Source organism: Argiope bruennichi, chromosome 4, assembly GCF_947563725.1.
Source record: "Argiope bruennichi chromosome 4, qqArgBrue1.1, whole genome shotgun sequence".
In the NCBI taxonomy this organism is placed as follows: Eukaryota; Metazoa; Arthropoda; class Arachnida; order Araneae; family Araneidae; genus Argiope; species Argiope bruennichi.
This window is the reverse complement of record NC_079154.1, coordinates 19866704-19885897: the sequence shown is the minus strand read 5'-3', so window position 1 is coordinate 19885897 and position 19194 is coordinate 19866704. Positions and strand designations below refer to the sequence as shown.

Below are 19194 nucleotides of genomic sequence, written 5' to 3'. Positions count from 1 at the left end.
AGAAACTTAGATGCTTCAGTTCTTTATCTCACACAAAATGATGTGTCGTGATTTGTTACTTAATTATTAATTCACCAAATGAATTAATGAATCAAATTAAATTTATCTAATAAGTTAAATGAATCCCTTTTCTTATTCTAATTTCAAGCTTAAAAATATTTTAACATAATATGACTACAAAAAAAATGGCCTTTTAAAGGGTTAAAGAAAAGCTTTAAATTTAAAGTAGCTTTTCAAGAAGAAAAATATTAATTCCATTTCATAAATGGGTGATCAAACCAAGATATGAACTTCATTTTCTGTATACTAATTGTTGGTTTATGAAATGACATTAATTGATTCTACCGTTTAAGGAAGAGTATTTTTTTATTTGCTTTATACATTTGAATTCAGATAGCAGAATTAAATAAAAACATAACCATAACCATAACCGGTTACTCCGACCCGTCACTAAGGTACACGGAAGAATCCGATTGACCGGACCACCGCAACCGCAACACTGGTGGGAACTATGGTTAAGTCCTAAAGGCCATCACCGGTCATAGTATAACCGTTCCTGTGGGAAGCACGTCCCGTCATTAGTAGGAGGTAACCCACTCCCACTATTTCTGTACCTACCCGGGTGGCGAGAACCAACCACCATAGCTGAAGTTCGTCATCATCATCTCTGAAATGCTCTCGGTGGAAGTAAATAAAAGAATAAAGAAATATACTATATATCAATTTAACGCATATAATTTTATTAACTTACAATATTTAAAAGAAAATATGCTTTCTATGAAAAATTCCAATAAAATATCACTAGCACAACTATTTTCAAATATTTTTTAATACAAGTTCTACTTCCAAAATTAATCTTTCTAATCTTTTGAATAGAATTGTTTTCAAAGAATAAAAATTAATTATCTTAAAATTAAAATGAATCACATTTTATCACCTCGTTCATATTTTAATTACCACACTTACATCAAAATTACCAGAATATTGTTTTTTCTATTCTTTTCGTATCGAGATTTGTTTCTTAAAATTCAATTTCCCATAAACCAAGACAATTTCAACCTTCGAAGAGTTATTAAATCTCCTTGGGTTTCTTTGAGCGAATAATTTTTGTAATTACTTAACTCGAGAAAAGTTCAATAACACCACGGCTGTCCTCTTGGTATTCACTTCACGTACATGCCGTCGCCTTCACTCCACTTGAGTCATGCACCTGTTGAACTTTTTGCGAATGCACGTCAGAAGCACCACTCCACTCTGGACGTGATTAAATATGCAAATGAGGTGAGATTAAACAAGTCAAAAAGTGGTTGTTAATTTCAAACAGCAAGCAGATAACGCGCAAGGAACAGTTAGTTACACACACCAACAAGCAGATCGTGCGGAACAAGTTTGTCCCTGAAATGAGCCGTCAGCTGCTGGCGAGGAGTGACAAAAACAAAGCTTTTTCTCGAGGTAGCAATGAATTACTCTCTTATCTGCTCTCGTCAGAATTTGGGTAATCGGAGCAAGGAGATTTTTCTGATTTGGGCCGAAAATTAGAGAGAAAAACTGGACATCGATTTCCATAGTTTTGACCTTATGATCGCAACTGACAGACATTAAAATCTGATTTCCTCTAATTAAAATGTATCAAATCTTTGATTATGTTTTGTGCATTGGCAAATTATTGTTTCCTGTTATAACTTATTATTTTCTTGAGCTTTTACCTGACTCTTGTCACTGAATACAGTTGATAAAATAAAGTATTTTAGATTTTCTTAATAAAAGTTGTACTATAAATAACATGCTAAGTAAAATTTAAAAATCTTGATTTATATCGCAATTAAGCTTTCATATCATTAATTTACACTCTGTCAATAATTTTTGTTTATTTTATGTTAAATGAATGTTATTTTATGTTAAATACCAATAATGTTTGTTTATTTTATGTTAAATGAATGTTATTTTATGTTAAATGCCAATAATGTTTATTTTATGTTCATATCAGTATATTCAAATCAGTATTTCTTAAAAAATATATTTTGAAGCAGAATATTGTTGTTTTCTATAATACATTATGCCACCGCGGTGGCCTGGTGGTAAAGTCTCGGTTTCGGAACTGAAGGGCCTCAGGTTGGAAACCCAATTCCATCGAAGAACCGCCCTGTAAGCGGGTCTGGTGCGCGTTAAATCAGTCAGGGCCAAACGTCCTCCCACTGGTGTGGCACGGACGTTTGGAGAGGCGGCGTGACAGTTCAAGTGTCGGCCTCATCATCTGACCGCGGTTCAAAATGACGAGGTCCGTCCCAAAATAGCCCTATTGTTGCTTTAAAACAGGAAGTTACTTAAAATAAACTTGCCAAACTGACAGAAAGTGTCTTTAAATTAATACTAGAATAACTGCAATCTAGGGAAGAGTTCTTTTTTTGTTTTTGTTTTTATATTACATTGCTAAAAAGGCTGAAGTAATTAGCAGAACTGGTCTCTCCAAAACATTCTCGCTTTCAATACTCTCTAATAAAAGGGAATTTGTGTTTTTAATGCATTTCTTCCAAATCAATTGAAACCAATATCTGATAAAGAACTATAATTCCAGTAAAAAAAGATATTCGAGAACTGTAAGAGAAGGGAAGGAGAATTCAAAGTATTATAATAATTGCATTTTGAGAAATTCTGGAAAGTAAAATAGTTTTTTAGAATTCTAAATTATGATAAAAAACAAATTTAGTTATTTCTAATTTACAAAAGACTTTGTTTTTGCTCCATATACATACGTGAAATAAATATTTGTTCCATATGAAAATGTTATTTGTTACAGATGAGTTCTCTGTATTCTAAAAGTTCAAGTTCATGGTCAAATGTACTTTCTCGCCTTAAAAGCGATATGGTTACTAACTTATCATTTTCTTTTCTTCTATAAGACTAAGAAAAATGTATTTTTAATTATCTACCAAAATTTTTATGGTTTCATTACTACAAATAAAAATAACTGTTATCACAGTTTATCCAGACAGAATAGAAAAATGGAGAATTCGTTCGTTAAATTTCAAATGCACCTTTCTTTGCATATTTAAACAGCAGCTATTTGACCAGCTTCTAGTTTTATCCTACATTCGAGACGATGCAACTTATAGTTGAAACATGTATCAAAGTAAATCACGAATTTTATTTGTCCCGAATGTGTACTGAAATTCAAATCATTTTAATCATTTATACAAAGTAAACAATGAGTTCGGATCAAAATATTTGGCGCACCATTTCCTCATCAAATTCACCTGACCTTCCTCTAAGTATCTCATCAAGTATTCTTTATTTGTGTCTAAACGATTAGAGTGAGACTTGACTCCAGACGATTTTTTTTAAAAAATCTGAGACAATTTGTTATTCGGTAATGGCATCCCTATTTGAACTTAATTTAAACGTAAATTGAAAGCTATTTCCATTCCAATCTGGGAAGTCACCATAGTGATGTGTAATTGAATGCATTTTAATAATCCAAAGTAAAATTTCCATTTTTCATTCTTTTGTGGATTTGAACTTGACTCTTCAAGTTATGATAAATTAAAAATCAACATTTTGAAGATTTTAGTATTTTTCAAATAATACTTGATATATCATTGTATGTTCAATATTTTCATTCCAAATAGTTTAATTTTTAAGTAATATAGAATAAGTTATATTAGGACAACTTCATTTTTAGAATAAAGTGGTTTTTTACTTTTTTAAGATAAGAGTTTCTTTACCTATATTTTATTATTTACTACAATTTCGACTGAAATGGAATGAGCATTTGGGATCAACTTTCTAGGAAGTGAAGGTTGTTGCCAATATAACAATCCAAACAATTAGTAAGGGTGGTTAAGCTAACAATTCTTAATTTTGATTGTTGACATTTTTACTAATATTTTTGATATCTGAATTTTATAGGAAAATAATTATTTAAGAATTGCTTTTAAATAATTGTTTTGGAGGAAACTCCGCAGAAAGAGTTGGTGTTTTATAAAAAACTATTTTATTACTTTAGTTTAGTGAACTAAGATTTACCTTATTTTTGAGGTATTACTGAGACATCAGCTTATCATAAATACATATCTCATTTTTAAAAATTGACTTTTATTCTCAAAATATTCTAGTAATATTAGAAAAATTAAATCTTGAGATTTTATTGACTCTCCCCATTTTAGATACCGCCAAATTAGAAAATACACTCTTGGCCTTCTGCCTGCCTTCCAATCTATGTGTATCTGAGCATGCTGACTCAAATCCAATGAGCAAGATGAATGAAATTTTTACATCAAAATAACTGATCCGTTTCAAGTTTTTGATCAAATCCAGAAATGACAATCATCTGTTTTTGAGCCTGTATTTAAACATATTAATTTGAAAAAAAAATGGAAATATTTAAAAACTAAAATTTAATATTTTCCGTGTTAGAACTATAGACCGATATTAATTTTTTTCCTTGCCAATATGAGAACCATTTGACAAATGATATTTGGTACTTTTCCGTTAGCCGGGAGCAAGCGAAGAATCGCCAAATAATGTAGAATTCCGCCAAATTTCTTACGCCAATTTCGCGCTTGGTTCACAATTGGCGACATTTGCGACCGGCTAACGGAAAAGTACCTGATATTTATATGAACTTGATAACTCATAACGCAACCGTTCAAGTGAATTAAATTTTGTATATGGTTGTAACGTAAAAATTATAGATTTGTATAAAGTGTTGGTTTTAACTTATCAAAGGGAATAGGTAATTTTTCTTTTTAAACTTCATCTTCGTTCCTGGTACGACGAAGCAAAATATGAAAATCCCAATAATTGTTATTTCCATATTTTTAATTAATTTCTATTATACTAATGTGTTTTGCTAATTTACGAATTTCTCATGTATGCGCTGTTTCATCAAAAGCAAGATTCATTCTTAGCAAGTGAAAGCACCGATTGCAAGTCGTTTTCCCCGCCCATTTCGAAATCACTTTCGAGGAATATGTAAACTATGAAAGCCATTTCATGACTTCAGAATTATTTGGATGAATTAATAGAAGATTATTTCCTTGGCTTTAATTTAAACGACGATGAAGGGAGATGTGAGGAAATTATTATTCCTTCCATTAAAGTTTGCTGTGGAAGTTGAATCATAATGCTTTTTTTAATACTTATCACATCAAATGGTAATTAATAATTTTTTTAATTAAGCGCATTTTTACATTCACATAAATTTTTGAAAATAAGAAATGAATAATAAATACTCAAGAAATGCAATATATATATATATATATATATATATATATATATATATATATATATATATATATATATATATATATATATATATATATATATATATATATATATATATATATATATATATATAATATAGCTTTTACCCACGACTTCGTACGCGTGGAAATAGATTGGAATTTATGGCATCAATGGCTTTATCTTCTGTTACTCCTGCGCATGCGTGTTTTTTCAACGCTAATCGGGACAACACAAATGTATGAATTTTCTACGCCAGTTGGGGTAAAGCAATATAGATTATAAATTTTTAATTTCCTTTATTCTGTTTTATTTTAATTCGAAAGTACTTCAGAATGAATCCGAAAGATCGATTCATTAACAAAGTTTAATTTTAAATGTATCGAACACTAAGAAAATGAACAGAATCGTTTGAAATAATAGCCAAATCATGTTAAGCCTAATCTCATTGGCGTGGGAGAAAAAAAAAACCCTGAATCTTTACTCATTTGGCGAGTTTTGGCGGGAAAGTTAGTTTTTAATTAATAAGCAATTAACCACTCAATTAACCGGAATAAATAGTGGCCTATGTCCTATTGCAGACTATAATCTATCTCTGAGCTAAATTTCATCCAATTCTGTTCAGCCGTTCTGGCGTGATTGACTAACAAACATCCATTCATCCAAACTTTCACATTTATAATAGTAGTATAGATTGTTTGCAATACTATGCAGTAATATACTAATTCTGTCTTTAAAAACCTTTAAAAAAATGTGACTTTTAAATGAATTTGCACTAAAGTGTCGAATATATGTTATCCAAAATTATTTATTAGACTTTCGATTCGATATATTTTCATTTATTCGTTGTTCTGCACCACTCCCTTTAAGGACAAATAAACGGTGCTTTATTTAAGAAAATAGAAAATGAAATATTCCTGGTACAGTGGTACAGAGAACTATTTTGATAGAGGTTTTATATTTAGATAATTTTTTTAAACTTTCTATTATGCAAAGATAAAGCATGTCATTCGTAAAAAAAAGACCAGTCTCCATACTTTGATGACTTTTTTTATTTGCCTGAATCTGAGCAAACCCAATCTGGCTTTATATTTGTCCATTCGTCCTTGTGTATGTGAACACAGTAACTTAAACAGGAAACAAGCTGGAGAAATGAAATTTAGTATATGATTTTAACATTAGAAATTTTTGAATTTTAGACGAAATCAAACTTACTGTTTCTATCTGTCTATACGTTCGCATTTGATAGCTAAAATCAGCAGCAAATTAAATGGAGGAATTTAAGTATATGCTCTTCGAATCAAAATTCTGAATGTGTGTTTAGTTTTAAACAAAATTTATATAACAGTGAGCTGCCTGCATGCTTGCTTATCAAGCGTTTCGGAAATTTCTAGTGGTTTAGACAAGCAAGTTTAGTTAGAACAAGCAAGATAGGTTGAATTTACATCTTAGCAATAAAATTGCAAATCTATTTAAATTTAGTATCAGATCATCAAATGTTACATGTTCTAGAACAATTCTCTTCATTATATTGCGAAAATAAACATGAAATGAACCTTATAATATTGCTACGAATCTGTAATATAATGTTTCTCTCCATGTTAGTTTTAAAGTATTAAATATTTTGCAAGAATTCTTAATAGTTGCTGAATGGATTAATCAATAACCTTCTTTTTCTTGACGACCATTTGGCGCAAAAATAAACTGGAAAATATAATAATTCTGGTTTTATTTCTATTAGCAACCGAGATCTGGAAATTCTTCTGGAAAATTCCATGCCTTGTCCGAGTATCTATATACTAGAGAGCGTGAAAAAATGCAGTCGATTCTTTCTTTGTTCATCGCGGTGAACTCTTTTATACTCTCCAAGTCCTACTGCTGTTTTCTGATTAGGAATTTTCTGTTTACTTGTGAATTTTCCTTTATATATATATATATATATATATATATATATATATATATATATATATATATATATATATATATATATATATATATATATATATATATATATATATATATATATATATATATTATAAATAAGATATTTCCTTGTGTGAATAAGTATATGAAACGGTCAAGAAAAGAAGCTGGTTATTTAAACTTTAAAATAAGCACTAAATTCACAGCAATAGTAAAATTTGCAAAAAAAGTCATTCATTAAAATTATATTATCATGTTTATTGCGAATTTAATTTTTAAGAAACAACAGTGGAACGACGCTGCATTTGAAGAATAACCCAATCGATGTATTGGCAATAAGAATTAATTTTAAATAATTAAACATATGAGAGCTTTTATTTTATTTTATTGGATATACAAAGCGATGAAAAGCTAAATCAATGGTATTTGGGACAAAATTAACACCTTCTCGGTCGTTAAGATAGTTAAGAAAGAAGTAATGAAAAGAAGAAAAGTGACTACTATGTTATCTCGGGTCATCAAGTGCTGCATATCCATTCGTGAGAATGGGATTTAGCTGAAGACGGTGGAATTTATTGCTTTTTAATGCCAGATAGTTGTTTAAGCAGCTGGCTTTTATCTGTTTACATTAGGCGAACCTTAACCTCTAAGTTAATTGTGATTTCAATGAAAGTCTCCACGCCGAAATGATGATCACAACCTTAACGTCAGTCTTCGACTGAAAATATTTCAAAACTTTAGTTGACGACAGGGTTTGAACATCCCATTTATTTGCGCTTGTTAATAGGAGTGGTTACAGATGCACAAATTTACTTTGCTATTGACGCAACTGATTACATAATAAGGGATTTTGCATAGTTTAAAGTTTTATAAGGTAAACTGGTTTTTAAATACTTTTTAGTCTAATTTTTTTTATGTAAATACGATTAACTTGGATTATTATATGAAAAAAATTCGAGAAATATTATTTTACCCTCGTAAATCAGTTCATAGAATTATTTCTCCTAGTGGACATTTGAATTCATTAATTAGTGACCCTAGCGATAAATTCTAAACAGTTATAAGTGATTTTACTTTCAACTCGCATGGTTTGAAAACCAAATCATTATATAAAATTAATAAGGCAACATTTTATGAAGGTTACTGATCAATCCCCAATTAAAACTGCATTCAGTCTGTTTAATGGTAAATATCTCCATTAATAAATTTAATCGAATTCATTTTGTTAAAAAGTTTTATTGCAACAAAAAATAGCTTTCTTTTTATTTTAGTTATTTTTTACTTTTTACTTTTGATTTTTGAATGCATTTTTATAAATATTGTAGATTCTTAAAATCATTTTTTCTCAGATTCTTTACTTATTGAAGGTATCAAAATTAATTAAATTAAAATATTGCATTGTCATCGAGAACACACTAATGCACAAAATTTTTAAACTCTAGCCTATGAATAAACGCACAAAGGTTCCCAAACTTTTAAAACATTACAACCTACCTTTAAGAACCCAAATCTATTGCGAACTCGCTTAATCACGGCGAATTGAATTCTCAGCGGTCAGAGACGAACAGTTCAAGTTCTTTCCGAAAGACGATTTATGGGCAAAAAAGAAATTTATGTGAAAGAAAAGAATTTATTATTAAATCTAATATCAAACACACATCGCATTTTTCCAAATTATGGACAGACTTACGGTCTCGTCACGAAACACAGTTTGGGAACTTCTGTTCTAACATCTCGGGAAGTAAGGGTAAAATCTGTTACAAAATTTAAATTAAATAATTGCTTAGTAAGTCAAGTGTTTAAAAAATGCATACATTAATAATAAAAATATAATGATGGACAAAATACGCTTTTATTTATATACTAACTATCTTTGACATAACACCTCTCCATGCCCCTGCGACTATAATCTTTATGATTATTCAAACAGTTGGTTGGACATGGAGAGCTATCTTTGACAGAGAATTAGTTCCATGTTACTAATGATAGCTAAAATTTTCAATTGTTTTCTCAGCAAAAGATTTTTAAACTTCAAATTTTGTTAGATATATAACTTGCATTATTTCAAAAGGCATACACCGTTTTTATTCATTGTGCCTTGTTTTTCTTAATTTTTTGGCTGCTTTTTTTACATCACAAGTAAAAACAGTAGTATTTTAAAATGGAGACACTTTAAAAATTTTCAACCATTCTTTGATTCTGAACTTAAACTTTAATTTTAAGTACAACAAAATATCAAAAAAAATTATAAAAAATATCAAAAAATTATTATATTGTTAAACAGAATATCAAAATTTTTTTTAAAAACTTATTCAATATGGCATATTTAGCCGCATCTACATATCTTGATTACAACACTAAATGAAACATTTAATGAGAATGCAAACGATTAGAGTTTCACTTCAAGAAAGAAATATGCTGTTATAAAATGCTGTTAAAATATTTTTAAAAAATTAATTAAAAATATAAAGAAAAAATATATGGCAGAAACTTTGGTAATCATTCAAAACGTAATTTTTCTAAATTGCAAGATGTTATAAAAATCATTTTTCTACTGCAATATTTTCGGAAGTTATTGCTAGAGATATTGTTAGAAAACTATAACGACTCATTTATTCTCGGCTTGTTGTTTAGAAATTTATGTTTATTGCGTTTTCAACCAAGTATTACCTTTTGAATATACCTTGTATAAATATCAATATTTAATTTTACTCTTAAGCGTGTTTGATAGGAAGGAAATACTTTTGTATGTATTTTTTTGTTGTTAAATTTTCATTTTTAAGAGCAACATTTTTTTTTTTTTTTTTTTGTAAAATGTAGCCATTTTTTTAAATATATATCGAACTATTTTTATTCTTCCTATATATTACTTATTTATAAGATTTTTTTTTAAAGTTGAGGTGCAAAAAAAATGGGATATCATTTTTAATAATATTTGCATATTTCTGCTATTGAATTTCTCGGTTAAATTTCTTTTCAATTTCTATTTAGATGCTCTTCCCCAAATCCATTTTTCACGCTGAAAGGTTAATTTTTCAAAGCAGGAGAGGATACATTTTATTTTTAAACCTTCAGCAAATATTAAAAAAGAAAATAAACACTGAAAGTAGTTTTATGATATAAAAAATATCACCGTGACCGAAATAGAATCATAAAGTTTTTATCCACTTTTGAGCCAAAAAATGCGATATATTCTCAAATGAATGGGCAAAAAAATGATATAAATAATTTTCACAGAGCTTGCAAGTGTGTTCTTTCTTGGAAGATAATTTTCGTAAGCAGTTTTTCTCTGAACTAAAATTTTATATAAAGAAAAATTGTGGAATTTGGAATTAAAATTGCTTTTTGAAAAAATATCATCGAAACTTTTTAAAATATATTTATTTTACTTATTATTTTTTTCAGTCATTGACATCTCATGTTTTCTCAAGTAACCCAAGTTGGGGCCATATACCAACTACCGCCTCCGTTAGGTGCTTTACAATGGTGCAAAGTAAGTGTACTTTTTTAAGTATTTAATTTCATTTCTAAATCATCACTTCATTATTTTATTTAATATGGCCAGTCATATTTTTTAGTCTAAATAAATAAAACACACATATATATATCTGAATTTGTGGAAATCTTCTCCCCGAAACTTTCTTGCATATTCTCTAATAAGATTTACAATATCAGAAAACCGAATGTGTATTTTGAATGTCTTTTTTTCGGCCAACTGAAACCAAAATTGGGCAAAGTTCATTTCATCCCAATTTACATATATTTTCTAATGATCGCGTTCACATGCTTGTGAAAGTACAAGCAGATAAATGCTCAGCCCTCTGACGAATTTAGAGTGGATGATAAGTATCTATACTTTAAAAGTTAAATCCAAAATTTTATCCATCTAGATTTTGTAATTATCGCGTTAAGTTGCATTCGGATAGATATAGATATAATAATTCGGATAGATTTCTGAATTTATAGATTTTGATTGCTTCCTCTGGATGGATTTCGTTCAAAATTTGTTTGAAATTATTTATTAGAAAGTTTTTACAAAGATTATTGTGAAGATTACATAATAAATATTCATTTGTTTAAAAGCGGTTTTGAGCTATGGTATTGACATACAGACAGAATTTTATAATTCCAGACATCTGTTTTTGGACTCCTGAAACTTGAATTCAGAATCTCGAGTTCATATTCATTGGCGATTACAATATTTTTTTTTTTTTTTTTTTGTATACTTCTTGTAAGAAGAAATAAAAATATAGAATTTATTGATATTAATGCTAGAACTAAACTTGAATAATATTTTTTTTTTATCATTTTAACTAAATATCTTACAATGATTGAATTATATTTCTTAGTTATAGAATAACAATCACTTCTCCTCTCTTTTTCAGTACATGCCAGATGATGTAAACATCACCGGTGATGGCAGTCCAAGCGAAGACGTCGATTTCGATCGACTGCTGCCAACGTTATTCGAATGTTTTGCAATTGTTTTTTGTGGGTAAGCAGATATATATTTATGCTTTTAATCAACCTTGATTAAGTTTACCAAAAATTTATAATATGAATATTGATGACGATAAAGTTTATGATGAATAAAATGAATAAATTTAGAATTATGATGAAAAAATTTAATGAATTATGAATTATGATATGATGAATAAATTTAATTAATTATGAATTATGATATGATGAATAAATTTAATGAATTAGATGAATAAATTTAAAGAATTATGATGACGATAAAGTTTATAAATAATAATTTAATTTCAGAAACAAAAAAACATTACAAACAAGTTTTATCTTTCATTATTCCCATTCCAATGTTTGCATCAAACAAGAAAAGATCGTATGAAAGAAAATCAAAGAAATAACTGTTAACATTTTCATTGTTAGTCATTTCAAATTTAAAATGCTGCATTCGCAGTTCTAAAGATCCAATTCTCATACACTAATTTCTAATTAATTTTTTTTTATCATTTAGTTTTACAAATTGATTTAAGTAAGAAATAAAGAAGTTGAAGAAAGAAAATTAATTAGGAAAAATTAGGTTGAAAATGTTTCGAACTGGCTTAAAAATAAGCATTTATAGTTTTATATTAGACTATTATAATTTAAAACCCGTTTATAAAATATCATTTATTTTGTTGCATAATCATGACACGTTCATTACGTTTGCGTAGTAATGAATTTAACTTAAAATCATCGCCTCCCATTGTATTCAGAAATGTTGTGACAGCACGTTGATTTTATATATTAAAAAACTATTGTTTCTTTTAAAAATAATTTTTAACACATTGGCTTTACTTTTTAGACCATCATAATAAGGCAATTCTAGATTTGCTAATCCCTTTAATAAAATATTAAATATTAGCTTTCTAATTATTCACAGACATTTGCAGATCCTTTTCATGTAGTAAATTTCTTAGGCAATCGTTTGTTGAGATTTATTGCTTTTGTTTATTTTGGTTCGTTTTCATTAACGCTCCCCCCCCCCCCTTTTTTCCGTACATTGCCATCATTCGTATTTCTTTATTGCTTAACAGTTTTAAATATCAGATTTTGGTTTTTTTGCTGTCATTCAAACATTTGTCGATAAATATAATAAAATTCCAGATGTGAATAATTAGGCTCTTGTGGCATATATCGCATATAAAAAAAATCAATAATTTTGTGAAAAACATGTTTAATATGTTTCCATAATTGAAGACATAAATTGTTTTGTTTATTTCCGTTATTAGCATGCTGCTTTAAAAAAATAAGCTATTATTTTAATTCAGATTGTTCTTAAAAGTCCTATATAGTTAAAAGATTATTTCCCCATAATATACAGAAAGTAAGATTATTTCCTCATAATATTTTATGTAACCTTCTGTGTGCTTTACTTTCTAACATTTGAAAGTGAATTTTGTATATCTAACCATTAATTATCATAAATAAATTCATCATAAATGTAGAAAATAATTAATAATGATTTAAAAATACTTTTTAAAATAATATGAATATGTTTACTATGAAATCATAGAAATCATTATTAATGATTGACGCATGATATTTAATCTTTTTTTCTTTTTAAAGAATCATTAAAAATTAAACCTTCATTCTCTTATAGTTTTTTGGCCGGAAGATGCAACCTCATTTCTACTTCAGACATAAAAGGCCTGAACGACTTCACGACTTACTTCACTTTGCCGCCTCTGATATTCCTGAACCTGGTGACCATCAATTTCAACCATGTCAACTGGCTCTTTATACTCAGTATTCTTTTGAGCAAGTTCATCGTCTTCTTCCTGGTGGCCATCGTCACGGCCTCGCTTCACAGACCGATAAATCTCTCCTACGCCGGGATATATGGGATATTCTGTACCCAGGGTAACGATTTTGGGCTTGCATATCCAATAGGTGAGTCATCTAAAAAATAATAATTTTTTCTCAAAATATCTGCGCTGGTGTGGTGTGGAAGTTTGGATAGCGGGTGCCAGTTCAGGTGTTATCCTCGCCATCTGAATGCTGTTCAAACATATGAGGTTCGTCCCAAAATAACCCTAATACTGCTTTAAAACGGGACGAATATAAACTAAAATATCTGTAAAGGGTTGTAGTTAATTTAATCTATTAAATATCTGTCATCGCCTTTAGAACATGGTGATGGATTATATTTGAAAAGTTATAGTTCACATTTTGCATCTTATAAACTCTCGATTTTTTTTAATGAAATATATGTCTGAAATATTTCAGATTCAATGGAATAAAAAAAAATTCATAATAGTGTTTCTCTTAATTCTTGACATTGACCGAAATTTCAGCAAGGATCAGCGTGGCACAAAACGTGCTAGAACGTCTTAAGAGCTTATTGATTAGAGATTTTCCGCAGCTGTATTAAATCTTATCAGGCACCGTAAAAAGAGATGAATGATGTTGTCATCAAGAAGCTGATAATATAAGAGGAAAGTGATTGAAAAGCTTCGCTTTTTTCTTATTGTAGAAATAACCGACGTTTCTTCGAACAGTAGGCATAGAATTTGATTATATTCAGGTAGAAAGAAATCATGTGCAGTTCGTGTATGTGCAAAAACAAGTTCAAATATCTAAAAAATGAATTATCCGTCTTTTCATAAGAAATTATTATTGTAAATGATATTAAAAAACACTTTCCTGCAAAATAGATACAGTGGATTAAGAATAAGAGGAAGGGGGGAACGCCCTAAACGTCTCCCCCCTTGTTTTGGGTCAGTTTTCAGAGATAATGGGGAGACAAAATATTAGGGAGTTTATTTCTCTCTTTAAAGTTAAATATGACAAAGGGAAATGTAAAGATTTTTTGGAAACATTTATCGGTATGCGGATCCTGAATCGAAGAGCTATTTTTCTGCAGACCTTCCCCTGTTTTTTGGCAACCTGGAGTATTGGTTATATTTAATTTCATTTAAATCGCTGAAGCATAATTTCAGGTCCATGATTCCATCAAACTGTTAGATATTAATACCTTGTTATTTTAATAGTTTTTACATATTTTCTTCACATTGAATGTATGAACATTCCTAATGACACCAGCCCCATGATATCATGGCAATATTAAAGCGCAATCGTCTGGTCTATCTGCTTTCTAACTTTCGGGATGTTACGTTTTATTTGTTTTGTAAACTATATAGATATTAAATAGAATCCTTCTTCCGTAACTTCAAATAGTGGAAGAAAATCTCGCAATTAAATATATAATGAAACAATGAAAATAATTTGAATTTCAGAAAAATATTATAATCTGTCAGAAATTAGGCAAAAAATATATATTAAAAAATTGTCAAAATTCAGGAAGTTTCGCACGATTATTAAATTGATATCATTAAAATGATAATTTTTTAAATTTTGAACAGTGTGAAAAAACCTTTTTGTGCAATATTTTCGGACTTTATCGCTTAAAAAAACTTAAAAATTCAGGTTAAGTTTTAATTTATTAAAATTTTAACTAGAATTTAAAAAATAATCCCTTCGAGGTGCAAATTCCTTATTTCCAAAATATATATATGCGAATATATATGTAGGCTCTAAACCAAACGGTCTGGTCTGCAGATCGCCAACACATACACACATTTCCCTTTGTTATTCATTGAAGTATCTTTCTCGGAAAATTTATAAGGATAATTAATTATTTTTTCTGATGTCTTCTCCATAGGAAAGAAAAAGAGGCTTTCGATCATTTAATGTTTAACTTTATCAATATTACATTGTTTTTTATTATGAGTAAAAATGTGATCATTTAATACGGTAATCTTTCAAATTCATGTGTTGATTCATAAGCTTTTTTTATAATTTGCAATGGTGCAACAGTCTCATTTGAATTTTATGATTCATATTTCAGTCGCATCCCTCTACGGCAGTAAACGGCCTTTGTATCCCGGTTACATGTATCTCATCGCACCCACCTCACTCCTATTCCTGAACCCACTGGGCTTTATCTTGATGGAAGCTCAAAAGAACAAAGATGCGATCGACTTAGCTTCTAAGAAGTCTGTCGGCGGCACCATCTTCAAGACCATCGGCAACGTGTCGTGGAACATTCTTCGGAATCCTATAGTATTCGTCACTCTTTTGGGAGTCTTTGGAAATTTCTTGTTCCATGGTGGATTACCGAGTGTTCTATTTGGCATACTACAGGTAAGAATGTGCGTCTTTGGTTTTAAGCTATTCCATTTAGGAAAATGCACAGCTTGATGGGTTATTCCAGTTATATATTAGATGATTAGTTCTTTTTTGAAAATTTTGCTGAGTTGAAATTAAGGCGGTCTGATTAATTTTTTTTGCTTAAACTTGTTTTAGACGAACTGAAGATAAAGATAAGTTAACAAGAACATTTTATTTCTGTGAACTAATTCGTTCGAAAAAAGTATCAAATACTACAAAAATAAATATAACAGAGATATAAAAATAGAAGATTTCACATTAAATTCTTTATGTTCAAGTTGAAATTTTTATTTTCTCCCAAGTGAGGTATATTAAGAGAGTCATCAAAACAATTCTAAATCGATATTTTGACGAAATTGAAAGATTCCACTGTTTTCTCACCGTGCGATTCTAAGCCAAGATATCAATTATTCACGGTTCTGCTTGAATTCTTAGAAAAATAAGCTTATCTCTTTTTGCCCAGATATCACTAATTCATAAATGTATGTACGCGTTATATATATATATATATATATATATATATATATATATATATATATATATATATATTTTAATTTATTAATTTCCCTCGTTTATTTCGTGCTATTTTTAATATAAAATTATATTAATTGCTAAATTACGATAATAAATTTATGCAAGCTATTAAAAGTCACATGTCGTTGCCTTGTATACATTTTATTAGACTTCTTATGGCGTGTTTTTAATTTTGACTTAAATTAGTTTTGTTTGTGTTAAATTTACCATTTGAATAAATTTAATTATTTTATTTTCAAATTCCACGTAATTCGATTGATTTTTCAAAGATTTTATTAAAAATTGTTAGCTTATTTAAATCATTACTTACTGTAAGTTGTCATTTTTAATGTTTGATAGCATCTATGTAAACTGAGACAAAAGAGCTGATTAATTGTAATTTACACTTTCATTCCACGGAAAGAATATTAAAATAATAAAACACTCTTTAATCAGAGCCACTTTTGCATCGTTTAAAAAGAATGTCGGTTTTATGGAAATGGTAAGATAATTTAATATCATTATAAAAAGGAAGAACATTCAATCATTTTTTCGTTACGATTTTCCTAATAGTTCACATTATAGCGATTTCAGTTTGCTTATTCCAAAACTAAATCTTGCCAGACATCGCTCATGCATATTCAGATTTAATTGCAAATACGCGTTGCATTATGAATACGATATGAACCTTCATCGTGTGCAAAACGTGACTGATTTTTAAGACATGCGTAAATACGAACGACGAATTAATATTTATTTCCTGAGAATAGCGCACTTCTTGATTGCAGCAAATTTAATGTAAAATGAGTTCATTTAAATTCTACCAACTATATTTCTTCGCTTTTTACTTTTAAATTTTCAAACCAGCATCTAAAAATAGCATTCGACTCCATCTGTGGAATGACGTAATCACCGAGTGCATTCAATGTCTCGATGGCTTCCTTAATTTATGTATTCATATAAAAAACAATAGCGACAGATATATTCACAGGATAATGATATTACGAAATCCAAATTTAGATATTTCATCACTTAATAAATTTCCTATTTTTTTAATTGCTATCTGAATTATTTTCTTTATATTCTTAAAAATACTATCAAGATAAATGGTCATATTACAAATGTATATGCATAAAGGTGATTAAAACATAACTTCAAGAAAAGAAAAACGATATATAAGATCTTTAACTGCGTACAGATGCATCTTCTATCAATTATACAGCTGAAGTATTAACATTACAAGAGTGTGAGACTAATCACAAACTTGAAAATACAATGTATTAATATTATTAATTGAGCTAAGGTATTCATTCATTCATTCATCACCCATGAGAGCTAGCTCACCCTTTAGGTTTTAGAACATTAATTGACCCACCTGGAAGTGAACACTCCACCAAAATTAATTAAAGGAGGGGTGATTAATGGATTGATTAAGTAGGATGATTAATTAAAGCCAGGTTTTATTAATTATGGCGAGATGATATTAGATATCTACAAAATAAAAATATCTGTTTTCAGTCAAGGTCACCTTTAGCAGATACGTATTTTTTAAAGAAAGCTTTACGTTGAAGCAGCCTAGACCAAAAAGACTGAAATGGAGATGAACCAATAAAAACCCAATTTGTGACATTAACTTTGCTTAACTAGGCATTTACTCGGCATGAAAGGTTTATGTAATGTATAATGCCAGTTTGTAACCGTGTATCAGTCATCTGCTGGTAACAAGGAGTATTGGCGATATTAACGTAGTGTTTACAGTATTGTCGATCTAATAAAATCACGCATGCGCAGAAGAAGCAAACAATAGCAAGTACTTATCATGCTGTTATTCTGGATCTATACAAGTGTGTAATTAAATAAATTATAGTTGCGTTTCTTGATTGTACAATAATTCATTTGATAGTGAAGATTGTGGTCTGAGTGAAATGACTTGAAGACGCATGTTGTCTTTTCTGGGGTTTATTGGTAACATTAACAACAAAAGGCACATGAATACGCCATAGTGTAGAAGGCCTAGAGAACTACACTGAAAACTCTCTCGGGAGTGAGAGAGCCGAGAATAACACTCCCTCTAGTACAGGAGTCCAGTTCGCTTCTTGTGGGAAAAAAAAATATACTAAACAACAACAGGGAGACCACGTGATACATGATTGGCAGCTAGTTCCGCCCAGGAAGATCACGTGGTTAACTGAATTCTTAACAAAGTGTTATCGCACTAGATTAACAATACTAGCTCAATGTAAACCCAGCCCACGTGTGGTATTATAAATTGTCATATTTCAACCCCTTTGCAGCCGGATGGTGCCTCTCACTCATCATTCAAAATGGTGCATCATTTTGACGTTTTATTTATTTATTTTTCAATTTTTATTGTTAAAAAAACGCCTACAGATTGATAAAAAGATGTAGATTAATTTTTCAAAGAAATTCGACTTAAAAGCAATTATGCATATTTATTTTTCAGAGCAATAAACAAATCTTTGTATTAGGTGAATTATTATGCATCGAATTACTTTTCCGAGTGCAATGGGTTAAGTATATCCTAATTTTTATTGCACAACCACTTACTAAGGAGCCTCATTGTCATACCATTAGCTTATTCACTTGTTATGTCTGGAGGTTAAGAACCTTCAGTTCAAGCACTCCATGACTATCCCCTCAAATCAGCAAAGGTAAACCCTGATTAATAGATATAATTCTTTAGCGATTTGGAAGCATTGGTGGATTCTACGAAGATTGCTCTCAATGCATAACAACTGGATGATACTAATAGAAAAATTCCAGAGGAATACTAAATAACGGATTGAATTAGATTGTTTTCCTAGATGCGTGGGGTTCCAT

General features: G+C 29.4%; 1 protein-coding gene across 1 annotated transcript in view; it reads left to right on the top strand.

Moving 5' to 3' along the window:
* The window catches only part of LOC129966147 (integral membrane protein GPR155-like), an 83982-nt gene that overhangs the window by 38445 nt on the left and 26343 nt on the right, over positions 1–19194 (top strand). The window contains exons 2-5 of the mRNA XM_056080540.1: positions 10570–10657; positions 11550–11659; positions 13271–13560; positions 15518–15813. Of these exons, the coding sequence (XP_055936515.1) occupies positions 10583–10657; positions 11550–11659; positions 13271–13560; positions 15518–15813 (771 nt within the window). The 5' untranslated portion in view covers positions 10570–10582. The remainder of the gene's footprint in view (positions 1–10569; positions 10658–11549; positions 11660–13270; positions 13561–15517; positions 15814–19194) is intronic.